At 63.9% G+C, this 26,253-nt stretch overlaps 1 protein-coding gene across 4 annotated transcripts; it reads right to left on the reverse strand.

The window, feature by feature from the left end:
- Positions 1-1,271: 1,271 nt before the first annotated feature.
- On the reverse strand, positions 1,272-26,241 carry GAK (cyclin G associated kinase). Of its 4 annotated transcripts, none has more exons than XM_055140858.1 (28): positions 25,925-26,241; positions 24,474-24,535; positions 24,236-24,295; positions 23,670-23,784; positions 22,294-22,436; positions 20,849-20,974; positions 19,500-19,589; positions 18,244-18,379; positions 18,029-18,141; positions 17,800-17,872; positions 17,333-17,456; positions 14,472-14,521; positions 13,964-14,112; positions 13,515-13,637; positions 13,251-13,384; positions 12,223-12,417; positions 11,704-11,821; positions 11,523-11,602; positions 7,330-7,523; positions 6,513-6,659; positions 6,008-6,430; positions 5,756-5,920; positions 5,475-5,585; positions 5,254-5,370; positions 3,037-3,267; positions 2,604-2,752; positions 1,963-2,139; positions 1,272-1,703 (listed from the first exon to the last, which is right to left on the reverse strand). In XM_055140858.1, the coding sequence occupies exons 3-28, from the start codon at positions 24,236-24,238 to the stop codon at positions 1,602-1,604; spliced, it is 3,588 nt and encodes a 1,195-aa protein (XP_054996833.1). In that variant the 5' UTR covers positions 24,239-24,295; positions 24,474-24,535; positions 25,925-26,241; the 3' UTR covers positions 1,272-1,601. The 4 variants fall into 4 exon arrangements, with proteins under 4 accessions (XP_054996833.1, XP_054996831.1, XP_004617496.1 ...); XM_055140856.1 differs by having other exon boundaries at positions 6,047-6,430; positions 25,903-26,165; XM_004617439.2 differs by having other exon boundaries at positions 25,903-26,165.
- Positions 26,242-26,253: the final 12 nt, after the last annotated feature.

The following is a 26,253-nucleotide window of genomic DNA, read 5'->3' on the forward strand; positions in this document are numbered from 1 at the left end:
AGGGCTGGCTCAGTCCCAACTGGAGCCCCAGGTGCTGGGCAGGGCAGCAGCCAGGGCTGAGGCCGTGGGTATGGGGAACTAGGATGGGTGAGTCCCACCAGTGCTGGGGGTCTTAGCCTAGGAGGCCTCTGCTGAGAAGTTATGGCCAGCAGGCAGTGCAGGGGCTGGTCCTGCCCCCAGAAGCATCCGAGGCCAGGCACTCCCGGCCTAAAGCAGTGCTACCAGGACCATGTGTGTGGAGGGGTTTGGAGGAAGTGCTGCCGTGAATGTCCTGTGCACCCTCATAGGGTCACTGGAAGGCAGGAGGCCCCTTGGCCCCCCCAGACACCACAGCTGACGTCTGCCTGTCCTGGAGATCCACCAAAGTGTTTATTCTGAACCTCAAAAGGTCATGAAGAATTTTCAGGAGCTGGGGGTGCTTCCAGCCTGAGTGGTGGCTGGGGGACTGCCAGCACCGTGGGGTGTGTGTGTGTGTGTGTGTGTGTGTGTGTGTGTGTGTGTGTTGGTAGGGCTTAGCTGAGACCTTCAAACGTAAACTTAATTGAGTACACTGAATTCTTCAGTCTCCACTGCTGCTGGCACTGCAGAGCCATTCCCACTCTGGGCCTGGGGGACCTGTTAGGGCAGCAGGCCTGTGTTCCCCACTCTGGGCTGGGATCTCAGCACCTATTTAGGTCATTCATTACTTTTTAAAAAGAACCAAGATCTAAAAATAGCAGCGGGTGACCAAGTGTGGAGCCTGATGCGGGCAAGGACAGCTGATGGCCACTCCAGCTGAGCACTGCAGCACGAGACTGGCAGAGGAGCTGCTAGCCAGAGGCACTAAGAGGACCACAGCCACAGCCCCTTGGGGCCACCCACCAGAGCCAGGTGCCAGGGAGTTCCCTGCTCAGCCCACAAGCGGACAAGGCGGTACTGGAGACACAGCCTGAGTCTGGGGAGCTGGGCACGGTGGCTCCAGGGTGACCTGGAGGCTGCAGGCTTGGCAGCGAGTAGCTTCCACCCAACCTCCGCCTGAAGCTGCTATGGGGCCACGCCTCCCAGCCCTGCAGCAGATTCCAAGACGCTGGGCCCTGACTGGGTTGCACCACACTGGACATCCACCCACCACATGGAGTCTGCAGTGACCACTGGCCTGCTCCCAAGGCCCTGGAGGCCTCACTGCAGCACAGACCGGCCGGGGCGGGGTCAAGCCCCACAAAGGGGCCCCTTTGCTGCATCTTCCATCCGTGGGGGCAGGAACCATGGCGTGGTCTGCGCAGAGACAAGCATGATCAGAAAATAGTTTAATTCTGTAGATGACCAGGCTGATTAGACAGAGAGAGGCCAGGGTAGGGGCAGGACGCAGGGAGGGCGGCTGGGCACCGTCCACCCAGCAACAAACAAATCACAGTCATGACAATGGTGGCAGGAGAGTGACCAACACTGTTCCTCGGGGCAGAAGAGGGAGACAGACTGCGGCTTTGGAATGTGTTCTCTCCTTGCCTGGAATGCATTCTCCCGACTTTCCTCAGGCCCGCCGGCCTCGCCGCCGGGCAGGCGGGCACGACCTCAGTCTGGCAGCCGCCTCTAGTTCCACTCACTGACGCGGTCACCACGGCTCAGAACAGGGGCCGGGAGCCCTGGCTCTCAAACTCGGCCCAGGCATCATTCAGTTCCATGAAGATCATCCGGGCGTGCTGTTCGAAGGGCTGCCCCGTGGCCTGTGGAGCAGGGGTGCAGTCCATCACCGGGGGTCCCTTCTTTGCCAACTTCACCAGTGTCCTCACGGGCCCCGCCTCCACCCCACTAGTGCCACCCACCAGCTGACCCCGCCCACCCCACTAGCCCCACCCCACCAGCTGACCCTGCCCACCCACTAGCCCCACCCCACCAGCTGACCCCGCCCCACACTAGCCCTGCCCACCACTGACCCCACCCACCCCACTAGCGCCACCTACCCGCCCAGGCCTCGCCCCTCACCTTGTCGGGGTGTACCACCAGCACAGCCTTACGGTACTGCTTCTTCACCTGTGCTGGTGTCACCAGGTCGGCCATGCCCACGGGCGTCCAGCGGCTCTCACCCTCCCATAGGACAGTGTGCAGTGTGGACAGCAGGGCCCGGATATTCCTCTCTTTGCCCTCAGTCCAGTCCAGGAGCTGTGGGGATGAGGTGCTGCAGGGAGACTGGCCATGACCCCACAGAACCCTGCCCGGATGCACACACTCCATGGCTGGCTGTGCAGGGGCCAGCGGCATCCCAAAGGCCCTTGGACCTCAGCTGAACAGACCAGTGTCCATGGGGTGCACAGCGGTGCTCAGGCTACCCAGGCCACACTATCCGGATGACCCCACAGCAGCACAGGGCTGGCAGGGGGGCTTGTCAGACATGCTGTGGGACAGAACTTAGGGCTCCCACAGGCACAAAGCACTGCAGGGCTGACAGCTGCCGTGGCCCCTTAGAGGGGCTCAGGTGCCACTGAGAACAGCCCCAGCCCATCCGCTCCCCAGGAACCTCATGACCTAGGGGAGGTAGAGCTGCCCACGTTCCCACAGCGGCAGGTGGGATCTCTCTCAGCCCCAGCCCCTGCCACCACCCTGAGCGAAGCCCCAGGTCCCCCCACCTTCATCTTTAGTGGGTCCATGTCCTTGGCCTGCTCCTGTTTCCGCATCTCCGCGATGGTCCTTGGTCCCTTCCTGTCAGACTTGGAGGAGAAGCCCTGATTGGACAACAAGTCTTCAAAATCGTTCTCAGACACTTTGGGCTTTTGAGCTGGAATCAGAAGTGAAGACAAGAATTCTGCTTGAGCTCAGCGATGCGCCTCAGGGGAACCCACCCTGGAACCCAGGGTGTCCCACAGCCCTGGCAGCTGCTTTGGGACATACCTCAAGGAGGCTGCCCAGGAGCGCAAGGAGGTGTGGGTTGTGGTGCCTCCCACAAGCAGCCAGCCTGGCCACACGGCACAGGAGGCCCAGAGAGGCCTCGAAGCCCTGTCCCCGTGCTGCCGCTGGGCGAGCCTCACTGGGACGAGCTCCAGGTGGGTAGAAGGGACTTACCAAAGCTGGGAGCACGGACGCCCCTCTCCTCTCGGTCCCCGATCACACTGAAGCTAGCAGCGTAGTTGGGTCTTGGCTGTGCACAGGCTTTGGGGGGCAGCTTGGCCTGAGGGGGCCGTGGTGGGGTCTGTGCTGAGGGCTGATATGACTGCCAGGAGCTGCCAGCCTTGGAAGGAGGGGGGCCTGTCTTGGGAGTGAAGCCCCCAGAGCCAAGGCCAGCAGCTGGGGAGCCTGTGGGGAAGAGTCAGGCAATGAGGACACAAGGCTGGCATGGGCTATGAGGAGCCACCAGCCAAGAGTCACAAGCAAGGCGCCCTGGAGGCGACTGCTGCCCCAAGCGCCCTGGACATGGGCTGCTGGGCCGTGACCTTTGCTGGGAAGCACCTGGCCCACACCCAGCTGAGCTCCGGGGCCCCTCCTGTAACACTGGGGGTGCTCAGGCATCCTTTGTGGTACTGGGGATCACACCAGGACTGACCCTGCGAGGCCTTCACCCCTGTCCTGACTCCCTCTCTGGCTCTGGGTTTTGAGACGACAGGAAGCTACAAACTAGCCCAGAGCCTGTGAGCCCAACAATGCTCCCTGCCAGCTGCGACATGCATACATGTGAGGGTGCATGTGTGCTATGAATACATACAAGTGACTGTGCATACACATGTGTGGGTTTATCAGGGTTACACGTGTGCACTACCATGTGGGTGCGGTACATGCCATTTCACCATGTGTGCACAGCACACCGACAACGCCCATTCCCAATTCCTGACACTTGGCGATCATTCTGAAAGGATGGGCCTCAGGGGGCCTGGCAGGCTGCCCTCACGGAAAGCTCCGACCTGCGCAGGCACGCCCGAGCAGGGCAGTCTTCTCTCGGGCAGAACACTGCTGCAGTTCCATTCTCATACAAAAGCCCCCTCACAGCCACACTGAGCAACTATTATCCACATGTCCACACCCACTGAGAGGGTGTGGGTCTGTCACTGTGGGTGTTTCCTGGGTGTGGGTCTGTCACACTATGGGTCTCTGTGTGTGGGTCTGCCACACTGTGGGTCAGTGTCCTAGGTGTGGGTTTGTCACTGTGGGTCAGTGCCGCGGGTGTGCATCTGTCACTGTGGGTCTGTGTCCTAGGTGTGGGTCTGTCACTGTGGGTCAGTGCCGTGGGTGTGCGTCTGTCTCACTGTGGTTCGGAAGCTTTCCTGACCCCTGTCATTGCCTCAGCCTCGTTTCCAGTCTGCCCAGGCCTCCCAGGAGCCTCTTCCTCTCACTGCCATCTACCCTCTGTCCTGCATCATGGTGCCCAGAGCACAGCCCTCCTGGGACTCAGTGCCAAGTGCCCTGTCTGTTGTGCTGAGGTGTGGCACTCCGTGGTGGCCTTCTGTGTCCATCTGCTCCATTACCGTCCAGGGCGCCCTGTCTCTCCACTGCTGCTGTGCTGTCTCAGGTGCCGTGTGCCTGCATTCCGGCCATTCTGGCCCTGGAGCCCACACAGGCCTGCCGGGCCAGTGCCCAGCACACACGGGCGTAGCAGAGCCAAGCTCCAATGGCCCAGGCAGGGGGCACGGGCGCCTCTGGCCGCGGAGCTGAGAGGCCTCGTTCTGGCCTCCTCCGTCCCATCCTTCACCCCCGACTCAAGCCGGAGCTGAGCTGCTGCCAGCCACCCCGCCGCCTCTCCGTGGTGGAGGCTGCCCCCGGTTCCCACAGGACCTGAGTGAAGAGCACATGGCATGGGTGCCCACACCTTCCCCACAGGCGAGTCGCCTCACCCAGGACACAGCGAAGACCCATGTCAGGGCCGGACCCTTGGGCGCATGGAGGAGGCCGAGCGGGCCGGGCAGGCAGTGAGACTCAGTGAGTTGTGGCCCTTCTCCAGGGAGCCCCCCGAGCGAGCGGACCCTGCCTCCCACAGTGGCCCCCTCACCTGCGCCCCCCTCAGCTCCTGGAGCCCCAGGCTCAACTCCTGGTCTACACTGCAGTCAGAGCCAAGAACCAAACAACCCAGTGGCAGCCCCGCCCCCTGCCCCACAATGCTCACGCGAGCACTACTACACCAGGAGCCGCGAATGCCCACAGGGCTGTGTCCTGTGAGTGCCCCGAGGCCAGCACTCCTCACCACGCCTCTGGGCAGGGGCCTACCAGTGCACAGCGACGCGTGCCCATGCCTCAGGCGGCCACACCACAGCAGGGCAGGATGCACTCGGGTCCCCAGCCCTGGACACCCACCTGGCAGGCTGGAGCTCAGGTCGCCGAGGTCTGCAAACGGGTCTTGGCTCTGGGACTTGCTGCGGCTGGCCAGGGGCACGGAGGGGCCCGAAGGGCCTCCCGGGGAGAAGAAGGGACCTGGGGGTGACGGGGGCAGAGACCTTCACACAGGGCAGGGGCAGCAGGTAAGACTGCGGTGCCCGGGCCCTGCCCTGGCCCCACCCGGCGAGGAGGGGCCGTACCTTCTGTGGCCGCGGCAGGAGGGGGGGCCTCAGCCCAGGAATCCCAGGCGCCCAGCAGGTCTGGGTGGCTGGCAGAGGCCGTCATCCTGCCAGGCTCTGCGGGCAGCTCCCCTGGTGGAAGGGCCGAAGGTCAATGTGAGGCCCACTCACAAGCCCCCCAGTGGTGACTCAAGGCCGCTGCGGCCCTTCTCCCACTTGCCCAGGGCAGGCCGCCTGGTCACTACCAACCAAGCAGGTCTGGGTGGCACAGGAAGCGTGGCCCGCAGAGACCCTCCACTCACCCAACTGCAGGAAGTCGCTGCCGGCTGGGGGAGGGGCGCTGTGTGTGGAGGGGAAGGAACCAGGCGTGGCTGTGCGGTCTGGACTCAGGAACTCACTGAAGAGGCTGGGCTTGGGGCAGGGCTGGGGCTCTGGGCCAGACGACAGGAGGGGGTCAAAGGGGTCAGCTGCAGAGGAGGGAGCAAGGGGTGAGCACAGCCCCCGCATGAGCACCCCACTCACTCCAGGCAAGTGCCGTCCCAGCACCCACTCACTCAGGGTGGGGGGTCCCGGCTGCAGGCAGCCCCGTGCACCTGGGGCTGGGGTGGGGCTGCCCAGGAGCAAGTCCTCTGAGGAGCTCTCAGGGGGAGCAGAGGGGCCCACCAGGAGGGAGCTGAGCAGGTCGGCATTGCTGGGCAGTGCCCCTCGGGCAGGCAGCGGGGGCGGTGGCCCTGCCTCGGAGTGCAGGCCCAGGAGGTCCACGCTGTCCTCCTGCGGCGTGGGCTCCGGCAGAGGGTCCAGGCCAGCGCCATCACACCCCGGCGGGGGTGCAGGCACATCCTCGTCCGCTGTGTCCCTGCTCTCGCCCGAGGTGGCCACCTCATCGGAGAGCTCCTCCTCGCCCGGGCCGTCCGCCCCGGCAGGCGGGCTCTCTCTGGACAGGTGGCTCTCTGTGCCCGCCTCGGAGTCTTTCTCCTCTGGAAAGGAAGCATCAGGCTCAGTGGGCGTGTGGCCGGGGGGCAGCAGTGCCCAGCGGAGGAGCGGGGGCCGTGCACCCACCCTGCCAGTCCAGAGTGTGCAGGAAGTGGTTGGAATTGGTGCTGCCGCTGGGCGGGGAGGCGGGCTCTGGGGGCGAGGGGTCTGGAGAGCCCACCTCGGCGTCATACTGTGCGGTGGAGCCCGGCTGCCGAGGGAGCTCCGGCTTTCCTGCAGGCAATATGCAATACAGGGTCAAGGCCGGGAAGCTGCAGGAGCAGAGGCCACCGGACAGCAGGGCCCCATGGGCCTAGAGAGGGACACAACACACACCTTCCAGGGACCGAGGAAAAGTCAGACTTCACCTCAGTCTATCTTGTCTCAGGACCACACCTGCCCAACTCCCTACTCCACGCTCTTGGCTATGGGCCTCGGGGTACCATGCGGTGCCAGACCAAACCCGGGGGCAGAGGGGAGGAGACGCGTGCAGGGCACGTGACCAGTCTCTGAGCTACTTTCCCAATTCAAATTTTTTGGGGGGCTCTGAGGGTTTTATCCTCGCCCAGTGCTCTGGGGTCCCTCCTGGTTGTGTCAGAATCAAAATGGGGCCAGCCACATGCAAGACAAGAAACTTAACCTCTGCACTATCTCTCCGGATCCCCCAAAAGTGAGATCTAAAGTGCACCCAACACGAAGGTAAATGGGTTGCAGCAGGAAGGGTGCCACTGGGCCTGATGGGAACTCGGTGGCCACCAGCCTCCGCTCCCCGGCCTGACTCTTGCCCGAGCCTCGGCTCAGCCAGCCCTGAGCGGGCCTGAGTCTCAGAGCTCCAGCTGGACTCCCTGCCACGACACGTCAGAACCCCCGTTTGGCAGGCGTTTTCCGGAGGCAAAGCTCTCACCGAACTTGGTCAGAATGTCCTGCTGTTCCTCCCGGCTAGAAAACAGGATTTTGGGGTTCAGGCCCCTCATGCTGGTGCTCTCCCAAGGTGGGGCCTCCCTGCTGGGCTGATCCCGGGGCTGCACCTCCACCTCCAGGCTCACTTGGAACAGATCCGGGTACTTCTCCTGGATGTCACAGGCGTCCAGGTCGTACCTGGGGGCACATGCACTCAACTCAGGATGCCGGGGGTGGCGCACGCCACCCTCTGCCGCCCAGAGCTCCAGGCTGCTCGGCAGGGTAGCGTGGCCCTCCCCCCCCCACGGCACACCCACATCAGGCACTTCTGTAGGGATGTCCCGGAGGGCTGATGGTGGCGGTGGCACGGGGGATGGAAGACAGGACGGCCCCCAATACAGGAGCACCTCACTGACCTTCCCAGTGGCCTGTCCCACAGTCCACACCAGCTGTGAGCAGACAGGGACCCCTGGGAAGGGAGCAGGTGCTCTGGGCCACAGACAGGTCCTTAGGCCCGTGAAGCCAAAGAACCAGGGCACAGCTGCCCTCCTGTGCCAACACACTGCCCCGTGCTGCGGAACAGCACGGATGACCACTGCCCCAGCTCTCCCCGTGGCCACCATGGCCCTTGGCGCTGCTGTCAGGGGCCGGGAAGGCGAGTGCCGCCACAGGCAGGAGCAGCCTCGGTGGGGACATGGGTCAGATGCATACGTGACGGCAAAGTCAGGCAGTCATGCCCACCCCCTCTAGGCGTGGCTCGGGCACTGCTGGGCCTCACACAGGTGGCCATCCTGCCTCCCTCGCTGGCCCCCAGCACAGCCTGTGTGGGGCCCACCTCCCTCTGCTCAGTGAGGGCACAATGGGCGTCTATGAGCGGGGAGCTGCCTCCAGGGGACCGTGGCAGGCCAGACCTAGCCCAGTGACCACTGCAGGGACTCTGCATCTCAGGGCCATGCGGCGAGCCTGGCACTGCACCCGGCGCACAGCTGGGTCAGCTACCTGGGCTGCAGGAAAGCACCGTGACCCCTGCTGAGGCACGACACTGCTCCGGGTCACTCCCACGTGGACATCAGTCCTGGTGCTGGCTGGGCAGGACATGCATTTTCACAAGCGGCCCCCAGCCTGCCCGTGCCCTGGTAGGCCTCTGCCTTCCCACTGCTCTGGCGCGTGCTCTGCCATGGGTGCCTGCATGCTCCGGGCCCCTTTCCGGCTGGCTCATGCCTGCAAAGAGCCTGCCTTGGGCATGAGGGTGGCACCCGGCTGACCTCAACGCCTCACACTGAAGCCAGGGATCAGCGACCCTGAGCTGTGGAAACGTTATTTACTTCAGCCGGAAACCACCAAGCACGGCTTTTATATTTTTTCTTAGACCAAGCGCTTTTTTTTTTTTTAAAGTAATGTAGGAGTACTGCTATTTATTCAGCCATTGATTAAGCTGATTGAATTGGGCTTAAACCAAGTGCTTTTAAGTGTTCTACTCAGAAAACATCTACCCAACTGAAGAATGTGAAGATGACCTATATCCCCTTATTCTGTCTTGGTTTGGCTTTTGGGCCACATCCGGCGCTGCCTCGGGGCTGCGGCTGACTACGCAAGACCGACTGGCCGGAACAGGCTGCGGGACTCAACTCACACTTGGGCACAGTGGTCTCTTCGAGGGGGGTGGGAGGGTCTGTCCTGTGTGCCTCTCAGGACTCCTGACCCCCATTTGGGGGCCTCGAAGACAGATCCTCACACAGACTCCCACTGCCCAAACGGGCTCAAAGCCTTGTGTCCAGACACGCTCCCGAGGAGGCGGTAGCAGCCAAGGTCCCCGTGCTTGTTTCACGCCCTGGATGCTCAGCGCTGCTCGACCGTGTGAGTGGGGAAGCTGACAGCCCTGCCCAAAGAACAGCCCAGCAGGATCAAGTCCCCACACGTGTGGCAACCACTGGCCACAGCTGGGCCCCAGAAGCCCCTGGCCCAGGGCGCAGGCTGTGGGGTAGGGCACCTCACCTTCACCTGCGCCAGTTACACACAGCAGCCCTGGTGCACAGAAAGCCCCTCCCTGGAGGTTCCAGAATGAGGGGCTCTGGAGGGCACTGTCCTAACAGGACACTCCAGCACATCACCACAGCTAGTCAGGCACTGTGCGGCTTCCTTTTGTCCCAGGAAATGTGAAAAGCACTGATACGTCTTTGTATCTGTCTTTTGTTTTCTTGGCTTTTGGGGTCACACCAGCGATGCTCAGGGATTACTCCTGCTCTGCACTCAGGAATCGCTCCTGGGGGTGCTCGGGGTCATATGGGACGCCAGGGACTGAACCCTGGTTGGCTGCATGCAAGGCAAACGCCCTCCCCACCGTACTATTGCTCCAGCCCCAGTGGGTGTGTGATTTCTGAGAATCCGATCCTTCGAGTTACTCCAGACTCCATCTGTCATTCAGCATAGACACAGAACAGCTATACCAACCCTGTCACAGAGACACATGGCTGAGCTCATCCTGTCACGGTTCCTCAGCGCGGGCAGAGCAGCTGACCCTGCCCAGTCACTAACCCTCATCTTCTTCTGAGTTTCACGGGACACTGGGTTTCTGTCGCTATGGAGTGTGGGAAAGGAGCTCAGTCTCTTCACTCCCCTCCCTCCCCCTCAGCCTTTCCCATACCTCACCAGCGAGCTGGGGCCAAGCAGTGACCGCTGCGGTGAGGCTGGAACCTCGTGTCTACACTTGGGCTCTCGTGCCTTCAACCCAATGTGGTGGCTCCAGTGCTCCCAATAAGAGGGTCTTGAGGGACCTGACAAGCCCACAGTGCAAAGGCCAAGTGACTACAGGTGCCGGCCATGCCTGTGCTGGGCTCCCACCGCAGGCCCCTGGGTGACCTCATCCTCGGAGACCTCCTGTGAGAGCATGTCCCAGTCTCAGGGTGCCCACTCGTCTGACCTGACACTCTGGAACTCGGTTTGCAGCCACTCCCCAGGGGCTGACATCGGGGCTTCCCCTCCACGTAAGCCCGGTTTGCCAGTGGTAGAGGAGTCTAGCTGGAGACTCAGGGCTAAGTGCTCGCAGGAGGTTTTCAAACACTGTTTCTAAACGCACAGCGGCTTTCCTGCCCATATCTGGCCTTGGCGCTTCCTCCCCTTCCCCCAAACAACTGTGCCCACAGCTGCTCAGGGCCTATGCGGTCCCCACACCCAGAGGGCTTCCCCATGCAGCCCGCGTCTCTGGACATGCCTCCGTGGTCAGGGAGACGTGCCAGCCCGTGGGCCCTGACCACACGACCCTGGCCCTGGCGTGCTCGTCCGCAGTCACCGTGCCACGGGTTCCTCCAGAGCACGAGGAGGGCCTGTGGCCCGCACAGCTGGGGCTCGGGGGGTTCCGGTGTCAGAGGCAGAGCCCGGGGCTCTGCAGGCAGGTGTGTGCTCAGCCCCCAGCCACTCCCAGCCCCTACAAGGACTCTGCCGTCTTCTGCAGGTGACAGGAGCCGGTACGGCCGCCCAGGGATGCTGAATGCAGCGTCAGAGCTGGGGTGGCGGCTTCTGTGGCTGCTCCCTGCATGGGCCTCCCGGAACTGAAGCTCCCCCAAGATCACACGGTGTGTCCCGGTCCTTGACCGAGAACTGCTCCAGGCCCAGACAGTGAGACACTGTCCACGAGTCTCAAGGGCGGGGGGAGGGGAGATGCGCCTGTAGGAGCAACCCTGAGTCCTCCATCAGTAGAGCACCAGGCACACACCTCAGACCCCCCCGGAACCCACCACACAGGGAACAACCCCACTGAAACTCCAGCAAGGAGCCTCCACTCAGGAGGCCCCCAGAGAAGACCCCCCTGGAATTTCCCCCAACAAAAGCTCACCCTGAAAAACACCTCCTGCACAGGAGCTCTCCCCCAGAACCACCCCACTCCCCTGCAGAGACCCCCCCCTGAGGAGCCCCTCCCCATGGGAGCTCCCCCTGGGGAACCCCCTCACAAGGGAGACTCCCCACAGGAGCTACTCACACATGAGCCACCCCACATGGACATGTGTCACTCATCACATGTGTCAGCCTGCACACAGTGCACTTGACTAATTAGCCCCCACCAAGGCGTGAGCTGCTCCAAACACAGTTCAACATCACCAGTGGTACAGAAGAGACCCCAAGTGTCAGCTGAGGTCCTGGGTGCAGGCCCCAGTGCCCCCCAAAGCCCACTCTCAAACGCGAGGTGCCACAGCGACATACTTGGCAAACTTCACAGTCGTTGCATTCCGAGGCACAAACCCTGTGTGGAACTGGATCTGAAACATCTTCATGGACGCCATCTGCAATGAAGGCAGACACCGTGCTGAGGCCACGTGGACACACACAGACGGCCCGAGGCACGGAGACAGGGAAGAAGAGGACAGGTGTGACCAGGGCTCACCTTGGCCTGCAGCCTGCCCCCCAGCGTGGAGCGTGCGTGGTAGATGACCAGGAGAACGTCCCCTTGCACAGTGACACCCAGAGGAATGACTGCTTTGCCGTCCTCAATTTTAAAATCCCTGCACAACAGGGCCGAGGAAAGAGTGCAGTGGGTTTAAAATCCCTGCAAAATGGGGCTGGGCAGCACAGAGGGTAGGACACATGCCTAAAACACAGCTGAGCTGGGGTCCCACTGGCATCCCACTGGCCCACTGAGCCCCAGCAGGAGTGACCCCTAAGTCATCCCAGTGCCCCCTTCCAAAAACACACCAAGCACCAAATTAAAATTCCGCAACAAGAGCCAGAGTCACGGGCGAGTCCCGGAACCCTCCAGCGTCACTGCCAACTACTTTCAGGGCTCGGGGTTCTCCAGGAAACGACAGCCAAGCTTTGGGGCCACCCCCAGTGCTACCAGCTCGGGGTGGAGTGAACCCCGGCCAGCTGACCTCCGCAGGGGAGCCCAGGGCGGCTGCCCACTCACCGCATCTTGTCGTACTCCTGAGAGGTGGTGGTGACGCGCTCGCCCCCCACGTAGGCCTCGCAGAAGGGCCTGCAGCCGTTCCGCTGCTTGCTGAAGAGCGGGACGGGTGTCATGACCACGGCCCGGACCAGGAGGGGCTTGCGATGGGGCGTGATGGGCTCTTCCGCCACCATGTCACACATGTACTCGATGTACCTGGTGCAGGGCCAACACGCTGAGTCACGGGGCTGTGCATGCGATATGCTGGGATCCACACGCTTCGTGTAGCCCCTTCACACTGCACACTCCTGCCCCCCACCCGTCTCATCACGCCCACGCTGTCCTGCTGCAGTGGCACACCACATCTTTGGGCCGGAGTGATCTAAGGGCCTCTCTGGGTCCAGCTGCACCCAAGCTGATGCTACAAGGCCGGTTAGCTCCAAGCAGTCGCTGCCAACTTCCTCACGGACCAGGAGACTTAGGAGCAAAGAGGCCAGTGCTAAGCAGGGGCTCCCTGGCTAGAGAGCAGTGGGCAGGATGCACAGGCCACTCGCAGCCCCCAGAGCAGCCCAGTTTCTGCTGATCCTCACATATGCACGCTCTGCACACTCTGGGATTCTCATGTATGCACATGTGCTCTGGGGCTCTCCCCATGTGTGCACACATGTTCTGGGGCTCTCCCCATGTGCACATGTGTTCCGGGGCTCTCTCCCAGCATTTACACACAGTCTAATGACCGGCGATCTCAGGGACGCTCACTGGTCTGTTACCCCCGTGATCTCCTCTCCCACCTCCTCCCTGGACTCTGACTGCAGTGCTCAGAAGGCGTGACGTGTTGTGCTGGAGACACCCCAGCTCTCAGCTGACAGGATGGGTGGGTGTAGTGCTACAGCTCTAGTCCCCAAGGGCTAGGGGCCGTAGCAAAGTCCCAGACCGGCGCCCCGTGAGCTGGGCCAAGTGGACACTAGGACAGCACACGCAGAGGACAAGAGTAACCACGGCATTTGGAGGTCCAGCCTGTCTTCCTGTTTCTAGTGGGCACACTGTACCTTTTGTGTGACGGCCAGATGCCCGGTGGGCAGCGCTTCATGCTGAACATGTACACGGCGGCCTCCGCGGTACTGAAGAGGCGGCAGAAGCACAGGAAGGCGCAGACGGCCACGGCGGAGGCGGCCCTCCCGTCCTAGGACACACGCAGTGCTCGAGCACCACACACGGCGGGGGAGCACCCACCGAGTGACAGAACCCTCCCGCTCATCCCAGCAGGAGGTCTGGGGCCACAGGGATGCAGGGCTCAGCACGCGAGCACTCACCACACAATGCACCACACAGATGTTCTTGGGGTCCTGCCGCAGCCACGCGTGCATGTCCCTGCAGACGCTGTACAGGCTGTGCAGGTGTGGGGCCCGCCGCGCGGCCCAGCCGCACTCAGACACCTGCGGGGACGGGGCTATTAGCGGGGCTCCCGGAAGGCATCCGCCCGCTCCTGCGTCCACAGCGATGGCGAAGGGGCCGCAGCGCCTCCGGGAGGGACAGATGAGAGGGACAGCACTTGGCACCTGCTACCCACAAAACACGTGTGGCTACTTTCTCAGGTCTCATCGAGTGTCCCTGAGGCCGGCCCACTCTGATGGCCTCCACCTGCTGTGTCCGGGAGCACACCCCTACCTGGGCACAAGTCAGGGGCTGCTGGCCCAGATGGCCAGGATGGGGGAGGAGGCGGGGGGGGGGGGAGCTGGTCGAGCCAGCACAGGACACGCACCCGGTTGTGGAATTTGGAGGGCCGGTACGTCCTGGAGGACAGGTTGAAGACGGTGTAGTGACCGGCATGCTTGGAGTCCAGGAACAAGCGCACATCCTCAATGTGGTTCTTGATGGCCGACTCCACGCCCTCCGCTGGGAACGACATCACTGGGGGGGACAGTCCCGTCAGGCAGGTGGTGCCCAACTGCAGGCCCTCTCAGCACCTAGACTTTCCTCTCCTGGGGGCTTGTCACTGGGGGAGCCACTCGCCGTGGTGCTCCAGGGACCCGCTGGTGCGACTGAACCAGCTGTTGCACACAGGCACCACAGAGCCCTTGCGGCCAGCCCTGGCACAGCGTCAACATCTCACGGAGCAAAAAGCACCATTCGCTCTCCTGGCCAACTCTAATTCCAGAATGTTCCAGAACAGGGGACAGGCCCGCTGTGGGGGAGTGAGGGGCCCGAGAGCAGCTCTGCATAGCTGCCAGAAAGCGAGGGGCATTTATGGTGGCAGGGGTGCGACCTACCGGCAATCCTGGATGTGATGTAAGACAGGTCCAGGTCCCCCTTCGCGTAACTGCAATGGAGAGAGGCGCCCCGGTCACTCTGGAAACCTGATCTCTGCGTCACAGGGCTCGAGGGGTCCCTCAGGGGCAAGGCCCAGAGCCTGGCCCCAGGACCAGCATCCCTGGAGGCAGCAGCAGGAAAGGCCCGAGCCTGCAGCTCTGCAGCAGACACACGGGAAACAAACCCAGGAAAGGGTCTCTCAGACCCCAAGCAAGGAGGCTGGCGGAGGGGTGCGAGTCGGGGACAAGGCCTGGACTGCCTTCAAAGGGGCCTGCAGCCACCAGCGCCCCCACAGCAGATGCAGCAGGCCGTGATGTGGGCACGAGCGCGCCTTGGCGTGCTTGCTGCTGCCCTCCTCCTTCACCGGTGTCCCTGGCGGGAGCCTGTCTTCCTCACTTTGGGAGTGCTCACAAGGCACCAGAGCTGGGGTCTGCTGCCGTCACGGACGCACCAAGGGCTTCCACGAGTGAAAACCTGCTGTCCGGGTTGGGAAATCATCCTCGCTCCAGCATCACGAAAATACCTTTCCATGTCTTAAGAATTTTCTTTTCTGCTGCTTTTTGGGTCACACCCAGTGATGCTCAGGGTGACTCCGGGCTTCAGGAAGGAGTCAGGAAGGAGTCCTATAGGGCTCGAGGGCCAAGGGGGTGCTGGGGATCCAGCCTGACGTGCAAGTTAAGTGCCCTCCCAGCTGTATTACCACACCAGCCCTATTTTGTGAATTTTCTTAAGGAACTTTTAAGGAAATATGATCATAAAAATTTACGCAGAAAAATGTCTCTTTGTGCTTACCCTTATTCTTTTTTGGTTTCACTTTGGGGCCACACCCAGTGGTGCTCAGGGCCCAGTCCTAGCTCTGTGCTCCAGAATCACTACTGGTGGGGTCGGGCCACATGGGGCGCTGGGGATTGAACCTATGTTGACCGCATGCAAGCCAAGCGCCCCTGCCTGCTGCACTACTGCTCTGGCCCTGTTTACCCTTTTCCTTAACCTTTATCCTAGAACCAAAAACCCCTTTTCTCTTGGGAGGGGCTTGGGAGCCACCTGTGACTCACCACCTGGGCTGCACCCCACAGTGTTCAGGGCTGACCCCTGGCTCTATGCCCAGGGACCATATGGAGATCAAAGCCGGATCGGCCACGACTGTGACTCCAGCCCCTTGGCCCTCTCACAGGATACACGGCAGTGGCCAGCGGCACTCCTGTCCCTCCTCACGTAGTGCCTGGGGGGGTCAGGGCAGTCCGAGGGCGAGCACAGGCCTCTCAGAGATGCCGCCGGGTTGTGTCCGGGCCTGTCCGACGGGGCTGTGGGCTCCAGGGCGGCCCTTCCTCCCACCTCTGCGACAAGTCCGGGAGCCCCTGGGGCTGCCCGGCCCAGCCAGAACCCTTGGCAGCTCAGCGACTGGGGCCGGGCCTGAGCTCTGGCCCTGAAGACCCCCCCCACAACCCTCGAGCTCCCCCCCAGCCCCAGGGGTGCAAGTGGCTTCCTTCCAGGTGCCCCACCCTGACGCCTTCCAGAGGATGGACCGGGCAGGGGGTAGGCACACTGGGCCTTGGGGAAGCTGCACGTGCCCACTGTGTCGGCTGTTTGCCATTTGCCTCCTTGATGGAGGAGGCACAGCAGCCTGCCTAGGTGGGGCCGGCCCCAGGTGGCCATCTGGGCTGCCAGATGAGCTCCCTAGCCCACACAAGCACTGGCCATGGCACGCAGCCACAGCACCACTAAAAGGCCACGAAATAGAGCCAGCACTGAAGACGGAGCCTTCAGGAGGGTAGTCGCACACCGGGGACAGGTGCCCCAGCAGACCCGTCCCTGCTCCGGCCAGGTGCCCCGCAGCCCTTCCTGCCAGAGCAGAACAGGAGCTAGAGCAGAAGTGCTCAGGACCCCCTGAAACCTGTCAAGACGAGGCAGTGCGGGGACACAGCACTGGGCATGGACACTATGACAGCCCTGCCCACGGACACCGAGCCTCAGGACACATGAAGGGACGCTCACGGCCGCGTCCACACTCTCCACGGAGCTCACGCCCGCATCCACACTCTCCACGGAGCTCACGGCTGCATCCACACACTCTGCAGGGAGCTCACGCCCGCGTCCACACACTCTGCAGGGAGCTCATGCCCGCGTCCACACACTCCACGGAGCTCACGGCCGCGTCCACACACTCTGCAGGGAGCTCACGCCCGCGTCCACACACTCCACGGAGCTCACGCCCGCATCCACACTCTCCATGGAGCTCACGCCCGCGTCCACACTCTCTGCAGGGAGCTCATGCCCGCATCCACGCTCTCCACGGAGCTCACGGCCGCGTCCACACACTCTGCAGGGAGCTCACGGCCACGTCCATACACTCTGCAGGGAGCTCACGCCCGCGTCCACACTCTCCACGGAGCTCACGGCCGCGTCCACACACTCTGCAGGGAGCTCACGGCCACGTCCATACACTCTGCAGGGAGCTCACGCCCGCGTCCACACTCTCCACGGAGCTCACGGCCGCGTCCACACACTCTGCAGGGAGCTCACGCCCGCGTCCACACACTCTGCAGGGAGCTCACAGTACACGTTCGCGTAGTCTGTGTCCACCTGGCTGCGCCCGCGCCCACACACACATACGCGCGCGCGCGCGCACGTGCGTGCGCACGAGCGCGAGAGAGGAGCTCAGCAAGGGCACACCTGGTGCAGGCACCATGCCTGGGCCTGGCCTGGGCCCCCCTTGATGCTGCACACGAGCAGGCCCCGCGCAGGTCCTGCCCAGAGTGACCCAGGGCGGGTACTCCATGAGAGCTCAGCCCCTCTCAGGCTCACGGCGGCCCCCACTCACTTGGCCACGGACTGGATGACCTTGGAGGAGGTGTCCTTGATGTTGGTGAACAGGCGCTCCGTCCCGCCCCGCAGGATGTCCAGGAGCCCGCCGTAGGGCTGCTCGTACTCGGCCACCACCATGCCTGCAGCAGAGAGGGCCTCAGGGGGCGCCCGGGCCCCAGCGTCCCCTCCACCTGCACTGCAGCCCCCGGCCAGACCCCACAGACGGCACAGAAGCCTTGTCGGCGGCCACCATCCTGCCCCCACCCTCAGGACACTTTCCAGGCACGACCCCCACCCGTGCTGCCCCACGCGCAGGGGTGGCAGGGTAGGGACAGGTGAGCAGAGTAGGTGGGGCACAGCACGACCGCAGGCCTCAGCAGCAGCCCCACAACACGGCTGAGCACTCGGAGACCGTTTCCGTCCCTCCCTCACCCAGGCGGGGGCCCATCTGCACCCGTCCCCCAGGCACAGGGCCAGACTGACCCCCGCTGTAGCCACTGCCAGGGGCACCCCCGGGCACAGCAGCGTTGCCAAAGCCTCCATTCTGCTCCAGGAGCTGCAAGGACAGACACACGGAACCATCAGGCAACCCAGGGCCGCTCCAGCACTCCCCAGTGGACCCCCACCCCCAGCACCCCACACTGACCCCCAAAGGCCCCACGGACCTACGCCCAGGGGGCGAGCCCTGCCAACAGAGGCCCGCCCTGCCCACCTCAGTGACTGGGGACCGGGGGTTGACGTCACGGGCGGCAGCGATGTCCTGCAGCTGGTTCACCAGCTCAGTGATGGACAGCCGCTCCTCGGGGTTGACCCGCAGCGTGGCCCCTGCAGCAGAGGCAGTGGGTCACCCCGCCACAGCCGCCGCAGAGGCCCAGACCCCAAAGCAGGCGAGGGTGTAGGCGCAGCCGCTGCCCACGCCCAACTCACGGATGAGGCTGTGGAACACGGTGTAGCGGGTGTCGTCGGCGGGGATGGAGAACTTCCCGTTCACGATGCGCAGCCGGGCCCCGTCCTCAAAGGGGTGCTGCCCGAAGCACAGCAGGTACAAGATGCAGCCCAAGGCCTGTGGCGGGGGAGGGGAGGCCAGGCTTGGTGGAAGGACACAGTCAGAGCTGTGCCACAGGGGGGCGAGGCCAAGCGGTCAGCTCAGCAGGGCCCCCTCCCCCCGCATTTATAGCTCACGAGACACCAGTGCCCATGGGGTCACAGCAGTGAACCGGCTCGTGTCCCACTCTCAGATCCAACCATCCGTGCTAACAGAAGTCCTGCATTCCAGTCCCTGGGCTCTGTCAAGCCCCCTAGGGCCAGCAGCCTTGGGCAAGACAGCAGGAAGCCAGGAGAAACCCCTCCCCTCAGAGCCCAGAGACAAGAGTGACAGGCAGTCATCGAAGCAGAAGGCCAAGAACCAAAGACCCAGCCAGAAGGCAGAGTTTTTTGCACAGGGCACGGGCGTGTGAACGTGTGTGCGCTGCCCCAGCCCCACCCTGAGTGACAGCATAGCCGGTGCTCGGGGAACCTGAGGGCACAGCTCAGGACCAACTCAAAAACACATGTGCACCCCTGTGCACATACATGTAGGTGCGTGACCCTGTGCACCCCCCCACGTCTGCATGTACCTAAACACATGCACGTGTTCCTCTGCGTCTACAGGGTGCTGGGACTGTGTGTATGAGGACAGCACACCCTGTGGCTGCCTCCCAGCTGTGAGGGGTGCACCCACCGCAGGCAGTGAGCACGCTCGTTTCAAACTGCCCAGGAGCGGGGCTGGAGCGATAGCACAGCGGGTAGGCGTTTGCCTTGCACGTGGCCAACCCGAGTTCTATTCCTAGCATCCCCGATGGCCCCCGAGCACGGCCAGGAGTAATTCCTGAGTGAAGAGCCAAGTAACCCCTGTGCACTGCTGGGTGTGACCCAAAATGCAAAGCAAAAAAAAAAAAAAAAAATGCCCAGGAGCCGAGGTGGGCAGGGAGTGGAAGTGCCTGGAGCCGCCTGTCTCAGGGACAGGCCCTGGCCCTCAGGCCATCAGGGTGGCCAGTGTCTGCAGGCAGAGCAGCCTCCTGGAGGACCCTGCGCAGAGCTCAGACACAGGCTGAGACCATTTCCCCTTGGTGTGAGTGGCGAGGGTCAGCGGCAGCTACGGAGTGGGGGAGCGTGCCAGCCTCTCCCGCAGGGCCCCGCCTTACCCAGATGTCCTGCTTCTCACAGATTGGGAAGTTGGAGTACAGGTCCACGATCTCCGGTGTCCTGTACATGGGGGTTGTGTTCCTGGTGATCTGGGCAAATGCGAGACGAGATGAGCATGTTCAGGACAGCACTGGCTCTCGCCCTCAGGGCCGGGAACCCACAGCCCGGCACCACCCGTTACCACTTCTGCCAAGGCAACCCCACGCAGGGCCACGGCATCAGCTGGGGTGGCCTGTCCTTCTGCTCCCTGCCAGGCTCAGTGCAGGCCATCCCGCCAGCAGAGTGAGGACATCTCTGCACGGGACTTCCCACGTTCTGGCGGTCAGAGCAGCCTTCGGGGAGAAAACTAACCAAAGTCCCTTCGCCCGTGGGTTGGTTCTGTCACAGCTGGAGACATGTGACAGGGCAGGAGGCTGCAGGCAGGCTGGGCAGTGTCAGCAGGAGCAGGGTAGAGGAATAACCCCTCAACAGTGTGTGAAGGGAGTGGGAAGTGTTCGGGAGGAGGGAGTGTGTGAGACGGGAGTGAGGAGAGCGTGTAAGAGATGGGTGTGAGGGACCGGAGCCATAGCACAGCGGGTAGGGCATTTGCCTTGCACACAGCCGACCCGGGTTCGATTCCCAGCATCCCATATGGTCCCCTGTGCACCGCCAGGAGTAATTCCTGAGTGCACAGCCCCGAGAAACCCCTGTGCATCACCAGGTGTGACCCAAAAAGAAAAAAGAAAAAAAGAGACAGGTGTGAGTCAGGAGTGAGCATGTGAGACATGGAAAGAGCACATGTGTGAGGCGGGAGTGGGCATGTGAGAGACAGGAGCAAACGTGAGACGGGAGGAGAGCATGTGAGTTGAGACGAGTAAGGGAGGTGAGGTGGGCGTGGAGTGCTGTGGGGCAGGGCGGGCTGGGGGAAGGAGACAGGGCCTGAGGTGGGTGCTCTGTTCTCTTCTCAGTCCGGTTCCCAGGAGATCTCAAATGTCTAAGACAGACGCAAGCAAAGACGGACCCCAGGGCTCACGTGCGGGCCCAGCCCAGAGGCCAGAACAAGAGTACGAACTGCAGCCCTGGGCCGGCGGGAGGCGCAGGCAGCCCAGGACAGGCCTTCTCACCCGCGGCGCACACACAGGCCTGGGGCCATCTCTGGGCAACCCTGCCATGCCTGTCACTTCCGCCACTCCAGCACGGACAGGGCCCTCCGGGACTCCTCCTAAGAGCCTGCCTGGAGGACAGCCGCACAGCGTGGCTGCAGAGGCCACCGAGTCACCACCCTCTGCTGTGAAGACCCTGGCCTGTGCCCATCCACATGTGCAGGAGGGCAGGCGGGACCCCGCGGCGGCCACCTGCCCACGCTCACCTCCTCCTCCACCAGGGCTCGCTTCTGGGCACTCCAGCTGTAGTCCGGGTAGTGGGACACGGTAGTGGCACTGCCGAAATCACACAGCTTGACAGTCCCCTGGCTGCTGAGCAGCAGGTTTTCAACCTGCAGAGGGCAGTCCTGAGTGGCCAGCAGGTGCTGGTGGCCCGGGGCACGCCCAGCGCTGCCAGGGGCCAACCCGGGTACACAGCCCTGAGGGCAGGAGACGAGAGGCGCTGAGATCACCCTCACTGCAGAGGGAGAAAGGCAGCCGGAATTACAGCCTCGGGCCATCGGAGGGAGCCGGCCAAGGAGAATGACCCAGAGGTCATGTGTGCGGAGCCAGACGGACCGGCCACGTTTCCAGAGGCAACGAGGAAGTGGGCACGCACCAGCTTCCCTGGCAGCCCCGGGCGTGTCGGCGACCCGGAAGCCAGTAGGCCACGGCTGCCAGCACAAACAGCCTGGACTGGGATCTCACGACACAGGGACATCGGGCAGCATTTGGGGGAGGCTCGGCCACAGCCCCTCAGCTCTGGCTCCTGCTCGGACACCTGAGGCCATTCCAACCAGGACCCTGGACATCTGGGGCGTAGCACAGCGGAAGGATGGGGGCGGACACCCAGGGACGAGGAGCCCCTGTCCCTGAACACGGACACGGGCCGCCTGGCAGATGAAGATCGTGCCTCGTGGCCCACCCGAGCATGTGGGTGCTCTGACAGCTGACAGAGCCTGGAGCGCAAGCGAGTGCCACTGCTAACACGTCACTCTGGGCTCAGGTGGCCTACCACGAGCACTGTGCCCACCACCCTCCCAGGACACACACAGCAGAGCCCGAGGGACACCTCAGGGGCCCCGCAGGGGCAGAGCTATGGCCATGACACGTGGGAGACAGCAGAAGTCTCCGTCAAGCGTGAATACGACAGCCAGAGAGGCTGGGGTACCAGTATTTGCTGGAGTCAAGGTCCTGGGGTCCCTAAAAGCACCAGCCCAGGGTCAGGGTCACCAGGTCACTAACCCTAACCCACCCCAGAGTCGGGGGAGGCGGAGCCCAGCTTGGCCTCTGATACCGCCTCATGGCTGGCGCTGTGGGGGAGTGGCCACGCCTCCAGCCCAGCCGGAAGATCCTATCAGACACCCCGAGACTGAGGACAGAGGCTGGAGTCAGGAGCACAGGACAAAGAGCCCAGGCCATGAGCCAGGGCGAGCCCTAGCAACTCTCCAGTCTGCCCCAGGAGGGAGGTGGCCCGGTGCTGAGCAAGCCCGGGCTGTGCTTGGCGAGGGGGCCCAGGCCCAGCCCCCACCCAGCACTGCCAGGAGTGAGCCAGAAACCAGCAAACGGAAAACACGAATGGGGCTGGTGACCGCCTAGGACACAGGGCTGGCGAGGGGGGGGCACGGGGGGGGGCAGGACAGGCGAGCGGGGGCGGGTCGGGGAGCAGCACCTTCAGGTCCCGGTGGATGATGGGGGGCTTCTGCTTGTGCATGTGCAGCACAGCCCGGCAAGTCTGGTAGAAGATCTTCAGAACCGTGTCACACGAGAGCGGGCCCTTGCACTCGACCTTCTTGAGAAACTCCACCAGCTGCCCTGAGAGAGACCACCACCAGTGTCCCGTCAGCACCAGGCGATGCCACCAATGTCACCACCAGGGTCCCGTCAGCACACAGGCGATGCCACCAGTGTCACCACCAGGGTCCCGTCAGCACACAGGCGATGCCACCGGGCAGGGGGCAGGGCGCTGCCCAGGCGCTGCCGTCTCTGCAGAGGAGCAGAAACAGCAAAGCGACTGAAGGTGGCGGCTCGCTGCCAAGGCCAGAGCAGTGTGGCAGGGGACACGCTGTGGGTGGGCACAGCGCAGGGGGTCTAGTCAGAGCACAGGTGGGGACGGAGCAGGGAGGCAGGGGGATAGAGTATGGGAGACAGGGAGGGACACACACACACACACACAGAGCTCAGGGGGACACAGTGTCTTGTGCCTTTGGGGACAGACAAACGCAAACGGAGGATGAGGCTCTCACTCAAGGCCTGCAGGGCCCCACCCCTCCCGGGTGCCCAGCCACAGGCCAAGGTCCAGCTGGGGCCACAGCCCCGCCCATCGCACAGCACACCGCAGGGCCGGTCACAGCACGGGTGCCACAGGCAGGTCCAGAGAGGCCCCAACCGCCACTGCCCCGGGGGTAGAGCAGCACCAGCCAGTCCCGCCCTGGGCGGGCCACGGCCCGAGGCAACCCAAACACTCCACACTGCGGGACCCTCACAGCCCACTGCCGTGGCACTGACCACCATTCCAGGCCCCCCGCTAGCTCCCGGGCACACGGCCCATCTCAGCCACAGAGGCCTCACCACGCATCAGCCCTTGGCACGGAGGAGCCCGGCCGCGGTCTGAGGACCGAGCACCTGGTCAGGCCACAGGGGCCTGTGTAGACCCCAAGGCCCTGCCAGCTCAGCAAGGGCCCCCTCCTGGCCCGGCTGGCCATCTCCTGGCCGAGGGCACATCCACCAACTGGACTGAGAAGAGGACTGGACACACACCAGGGTACCGCTCCCTGGAGGACGACGTCAGAGGTAGAGACCAACACACACCTCCCTGGTTCCACGGGGGACGGACGGACAGAGGGGGAGGCAGAGAGAAGAGAGAAGGCAGCAGGGAGAGGAAAGCAGGAAGGGCAAGAGGTAGGACAGAGTGGGAAGAGGGTGCGAGGAGGGATGGGGGACAGAAAAGTAGTGAGGGAGGGAAGGGGGCAGGTGGGAGGGGCGGGAAAAGAGGGAGGAAATAGAGGGAGAGGACGGGGGGGGGAGGGGAGGGGGAGGAGGAGACACCTTTGCAGAGCTCCGTGAGCAGCAGGAACTCGGCCTGCCCGGTGTCGGACTCCTCCTTCCCGATGGAGGCGGCTGAGCAGAACTGCACGATGTTGGGGTGCCCAGAGAGCTTTTTCTGCAGGCGCCTTGTTAAAGGACAACGTGTGAGTCTGCATGGAGACACAAGCGGGGCACGCCAGGGGGCAGCGGGTCTGGCACTGCCGACCACCTCACACCCCAAGTACAGCAGAGCCCAGGGCCGCACCCATCACCAGGACAGCGGGCAGCGCACATGACCTGCGTGCAGCTGCGAGGGAGGACTGCCAGCGGGAGCACCACGGACAGAGCGTCGAGCGAGAAGAGAACAGAGTCGGACAGTGGTCAGAGGCAAGACGCCACACGCCTCCTCCAGGGAGGAACATGAGGAAGTGGGGACCACGGAGGGCAACCCCGTGGGGGCAGGTCGGGATGGGTGCGAGGGCCAGAGGCAGGGCACGGAGGCCTCGTGGGGGGGAAGGCAGTGTGTGTGTCCACCCCAGGGCACCGGCCACCTCCCAGTCCCCCTCACTGCCCCGAGAAAAGGATACCATGAAACAGACTTCCTGGATGATGGCTCTGTTCTTCTCCTCCTCGTTGGACAGCAGCCTCTGCATCGGGGACGGGCAGGGTCAGGCAGGCTGCGCGGACAGACTCACACACACATACGCGGCACCCGGCAGGGGCCACGCGATGCAGGCCCGCAGCTCAGGGCGGAGGCAAGGCCAGGGCTGCGCCGACAGCCTGCCCTCCCCAGCCCCGGGACAAGGTGCCCGCGGGACAGCTCACCTTCAGTGCGTACTCCCTGCCGCTTCCCAGGTCCTGAGCTTCGTACACAAATGCAAAGCCGCCTGGGAGGAGACGTGCGGTTAGGGCAGGTGAGCGCCGGGAGACGGTCTCTGGCCCCCGCACCATGGCCCACAGCTGTGGGCTCCACAGAACGGGCATGGCCCTGGTGAGCCCTGGGCCAAGCACAGCCCACGTGGCGAGAACTGTCTGAGGAGCCCTGGTGGGGTGAGCAGGGCCCGGGAGTCCAACCCGGTCACCTTCGCTCAGGCTGTGCCGTGCCGGGACCCGCCCGGGGAAGCAGGGGGCTTCTTCCACAAAGCCGGCTCGTCCTGCTTCAAAGCCCGCACGGAAGCAGGGCCTTCAGAACCCCACTGGAGCTGGCCACAGCCCCCGTCCCCGCCACGTCCACACTGACCCGCTGCCCAGACCACCGGGGAGCACGCGGGGCAGAGCAGCTGCACAAGAACGCCCCAAGTCCTGTCCCCGGTCGGGCGAGAGGTGTGAAGTCGGGTGACAGGCACCACAGAGCCTTGGGCCATCGGGCTGCCACGGGGCCTGCATGAGCAGCTCACGCGTGGGCACGTCACCAAGAAACCCACAAACTCCTGCATGTTACTAATGCAGACGGCCCAAGCCCCGGGGCTGGCAGCAAGCAGGAGGGCAAGGCCAAGGTCTCTCTGAACAGAGAAGCGACGCGGCAGCAGCAGCAGCGGGTGCGAGGCCCCAGGCAACGGGCCCCGGGCCCTGCAGCTGCTGGCGCGGAGAGCCCAGGAACGGACAGCAGGGAGGGGACAGCCCAGCTCCTCTCACGCCCACCTGCAGCCCCTTCCCCTCCACGGGAGCAGGGCCAGGCTCACGGGGTCCGTGAGGATGTGAGGGCAGGGTCACAGGCACACAGCAGACCCTAAGGACACGGAGGCACAGGGACAAGAGCGCCCCAGGGTGCAGGGTGAAGAATACTGAGCTGGAGGCTCTGGCTTCAGCTTCTCACTGCATCACCCTGCAGGCTGCTCAGGGTCCCCGGCCACGAGCAAGGGCGGGTCCCTCTCAGGCTGGGTCAGTGAGGGGGACTTCGTCCTACTGGGCACTGAACAGGCGTGACCAAGGACGCCCGGAGAAAGCCAAGAAGGACGTGGCGAGCCAGGGCAGTGACATGGGCGAGGGGAGCTGAGCGGTGCCCAGCAAGCAGGGGGCAGAGCAGGGACGCTCGGCTCGGGCTGTCCCCACACACGCGTCCCCGGGGACTGCGAGGCCTCGGAGAAACAGGCGCTGCGAAGGGAAGCGGGACAGCCCGGGTCAGGCGCCCCCCGCCCCCGCCCGGCAGCAGACAGCGCTGGACACTGCCACACAGGGACCCCGAGAGCGGGACTGCGCCCCCGGCGCCGGGAACCCCCGAGCCGGGCTGCGCCCCCGCGGCCCGCGCGCTCACCCTCGGCCAGCACCCGCCGCACCCGCAGCCGCAGCTCGCCCAGCTCCACCGTCTGGCCCACGAAGTCGGTGTGGTCGCGACCCGCGGCGCCGCCCAGCGCGCCCGGGCCCGCCAGGAAGTCGAGCGCCGACTGCAGCAGCGACATGGCGGCGCGGCGGCGCCGAGCGGCCGGGCTCGGGGTCCCGCTGCGTCCAGGTCCGCTCAGCAACCGCCGGCCCCGAGCCGCACCATCTTCCGCCCCGACCCTGACGTCGTGCGGGGGCCGCGCTTCCGCCGCGCTGGACGCGCGCGCATGCGCGGGGCGCAGCCCGTGACGCGCTTCCGGCGTCGCTCGGCACCCGCCGGCCCCGA

This window comes from Sorex araneus, chromosome 5, assembly GCF_027595985.1.
Source record: "Sorex araneus isolate mSorAra2 chromosome 5, mSorAra2.pri, whole genome shotgun sequence".
NCBI classification, from domain to species: domain Eukaryota; kingdom Metazoa; phylum Chordata; class Mammalia; order Eulipotyphla; family Soricidae; genus Sorex; species Sorex araneus.

What these genes read in the sequence shown, in the direction of transcription:
- GAK (XM_004617439.2), bottom strand. Translation starts at nt 26,047, where the DNA reads ATGTCGCTGCTGCAGTCGGCGCTCGACTTCCTGGCGGGCCCGGGCGCG. An exon ending in GGACATTCTGACCAAGTTCG is followed by an intron (nt 6,660 to 7,329) that starts GTGAGAGCTTTG and finishes TATTGCCTGCAG; the next exon opens with GAAAGCCGGAGCTCCCTCGG. An exon ending in GCCGGGACCCCCCACCCTGA is followed by an intron (nt 5,921 to 6,007) that starts GTGAGTGGGTGC and finishes CCTCCTCTGCAG; the next exon opens with CTGACCCCTTTGACCCCCTC.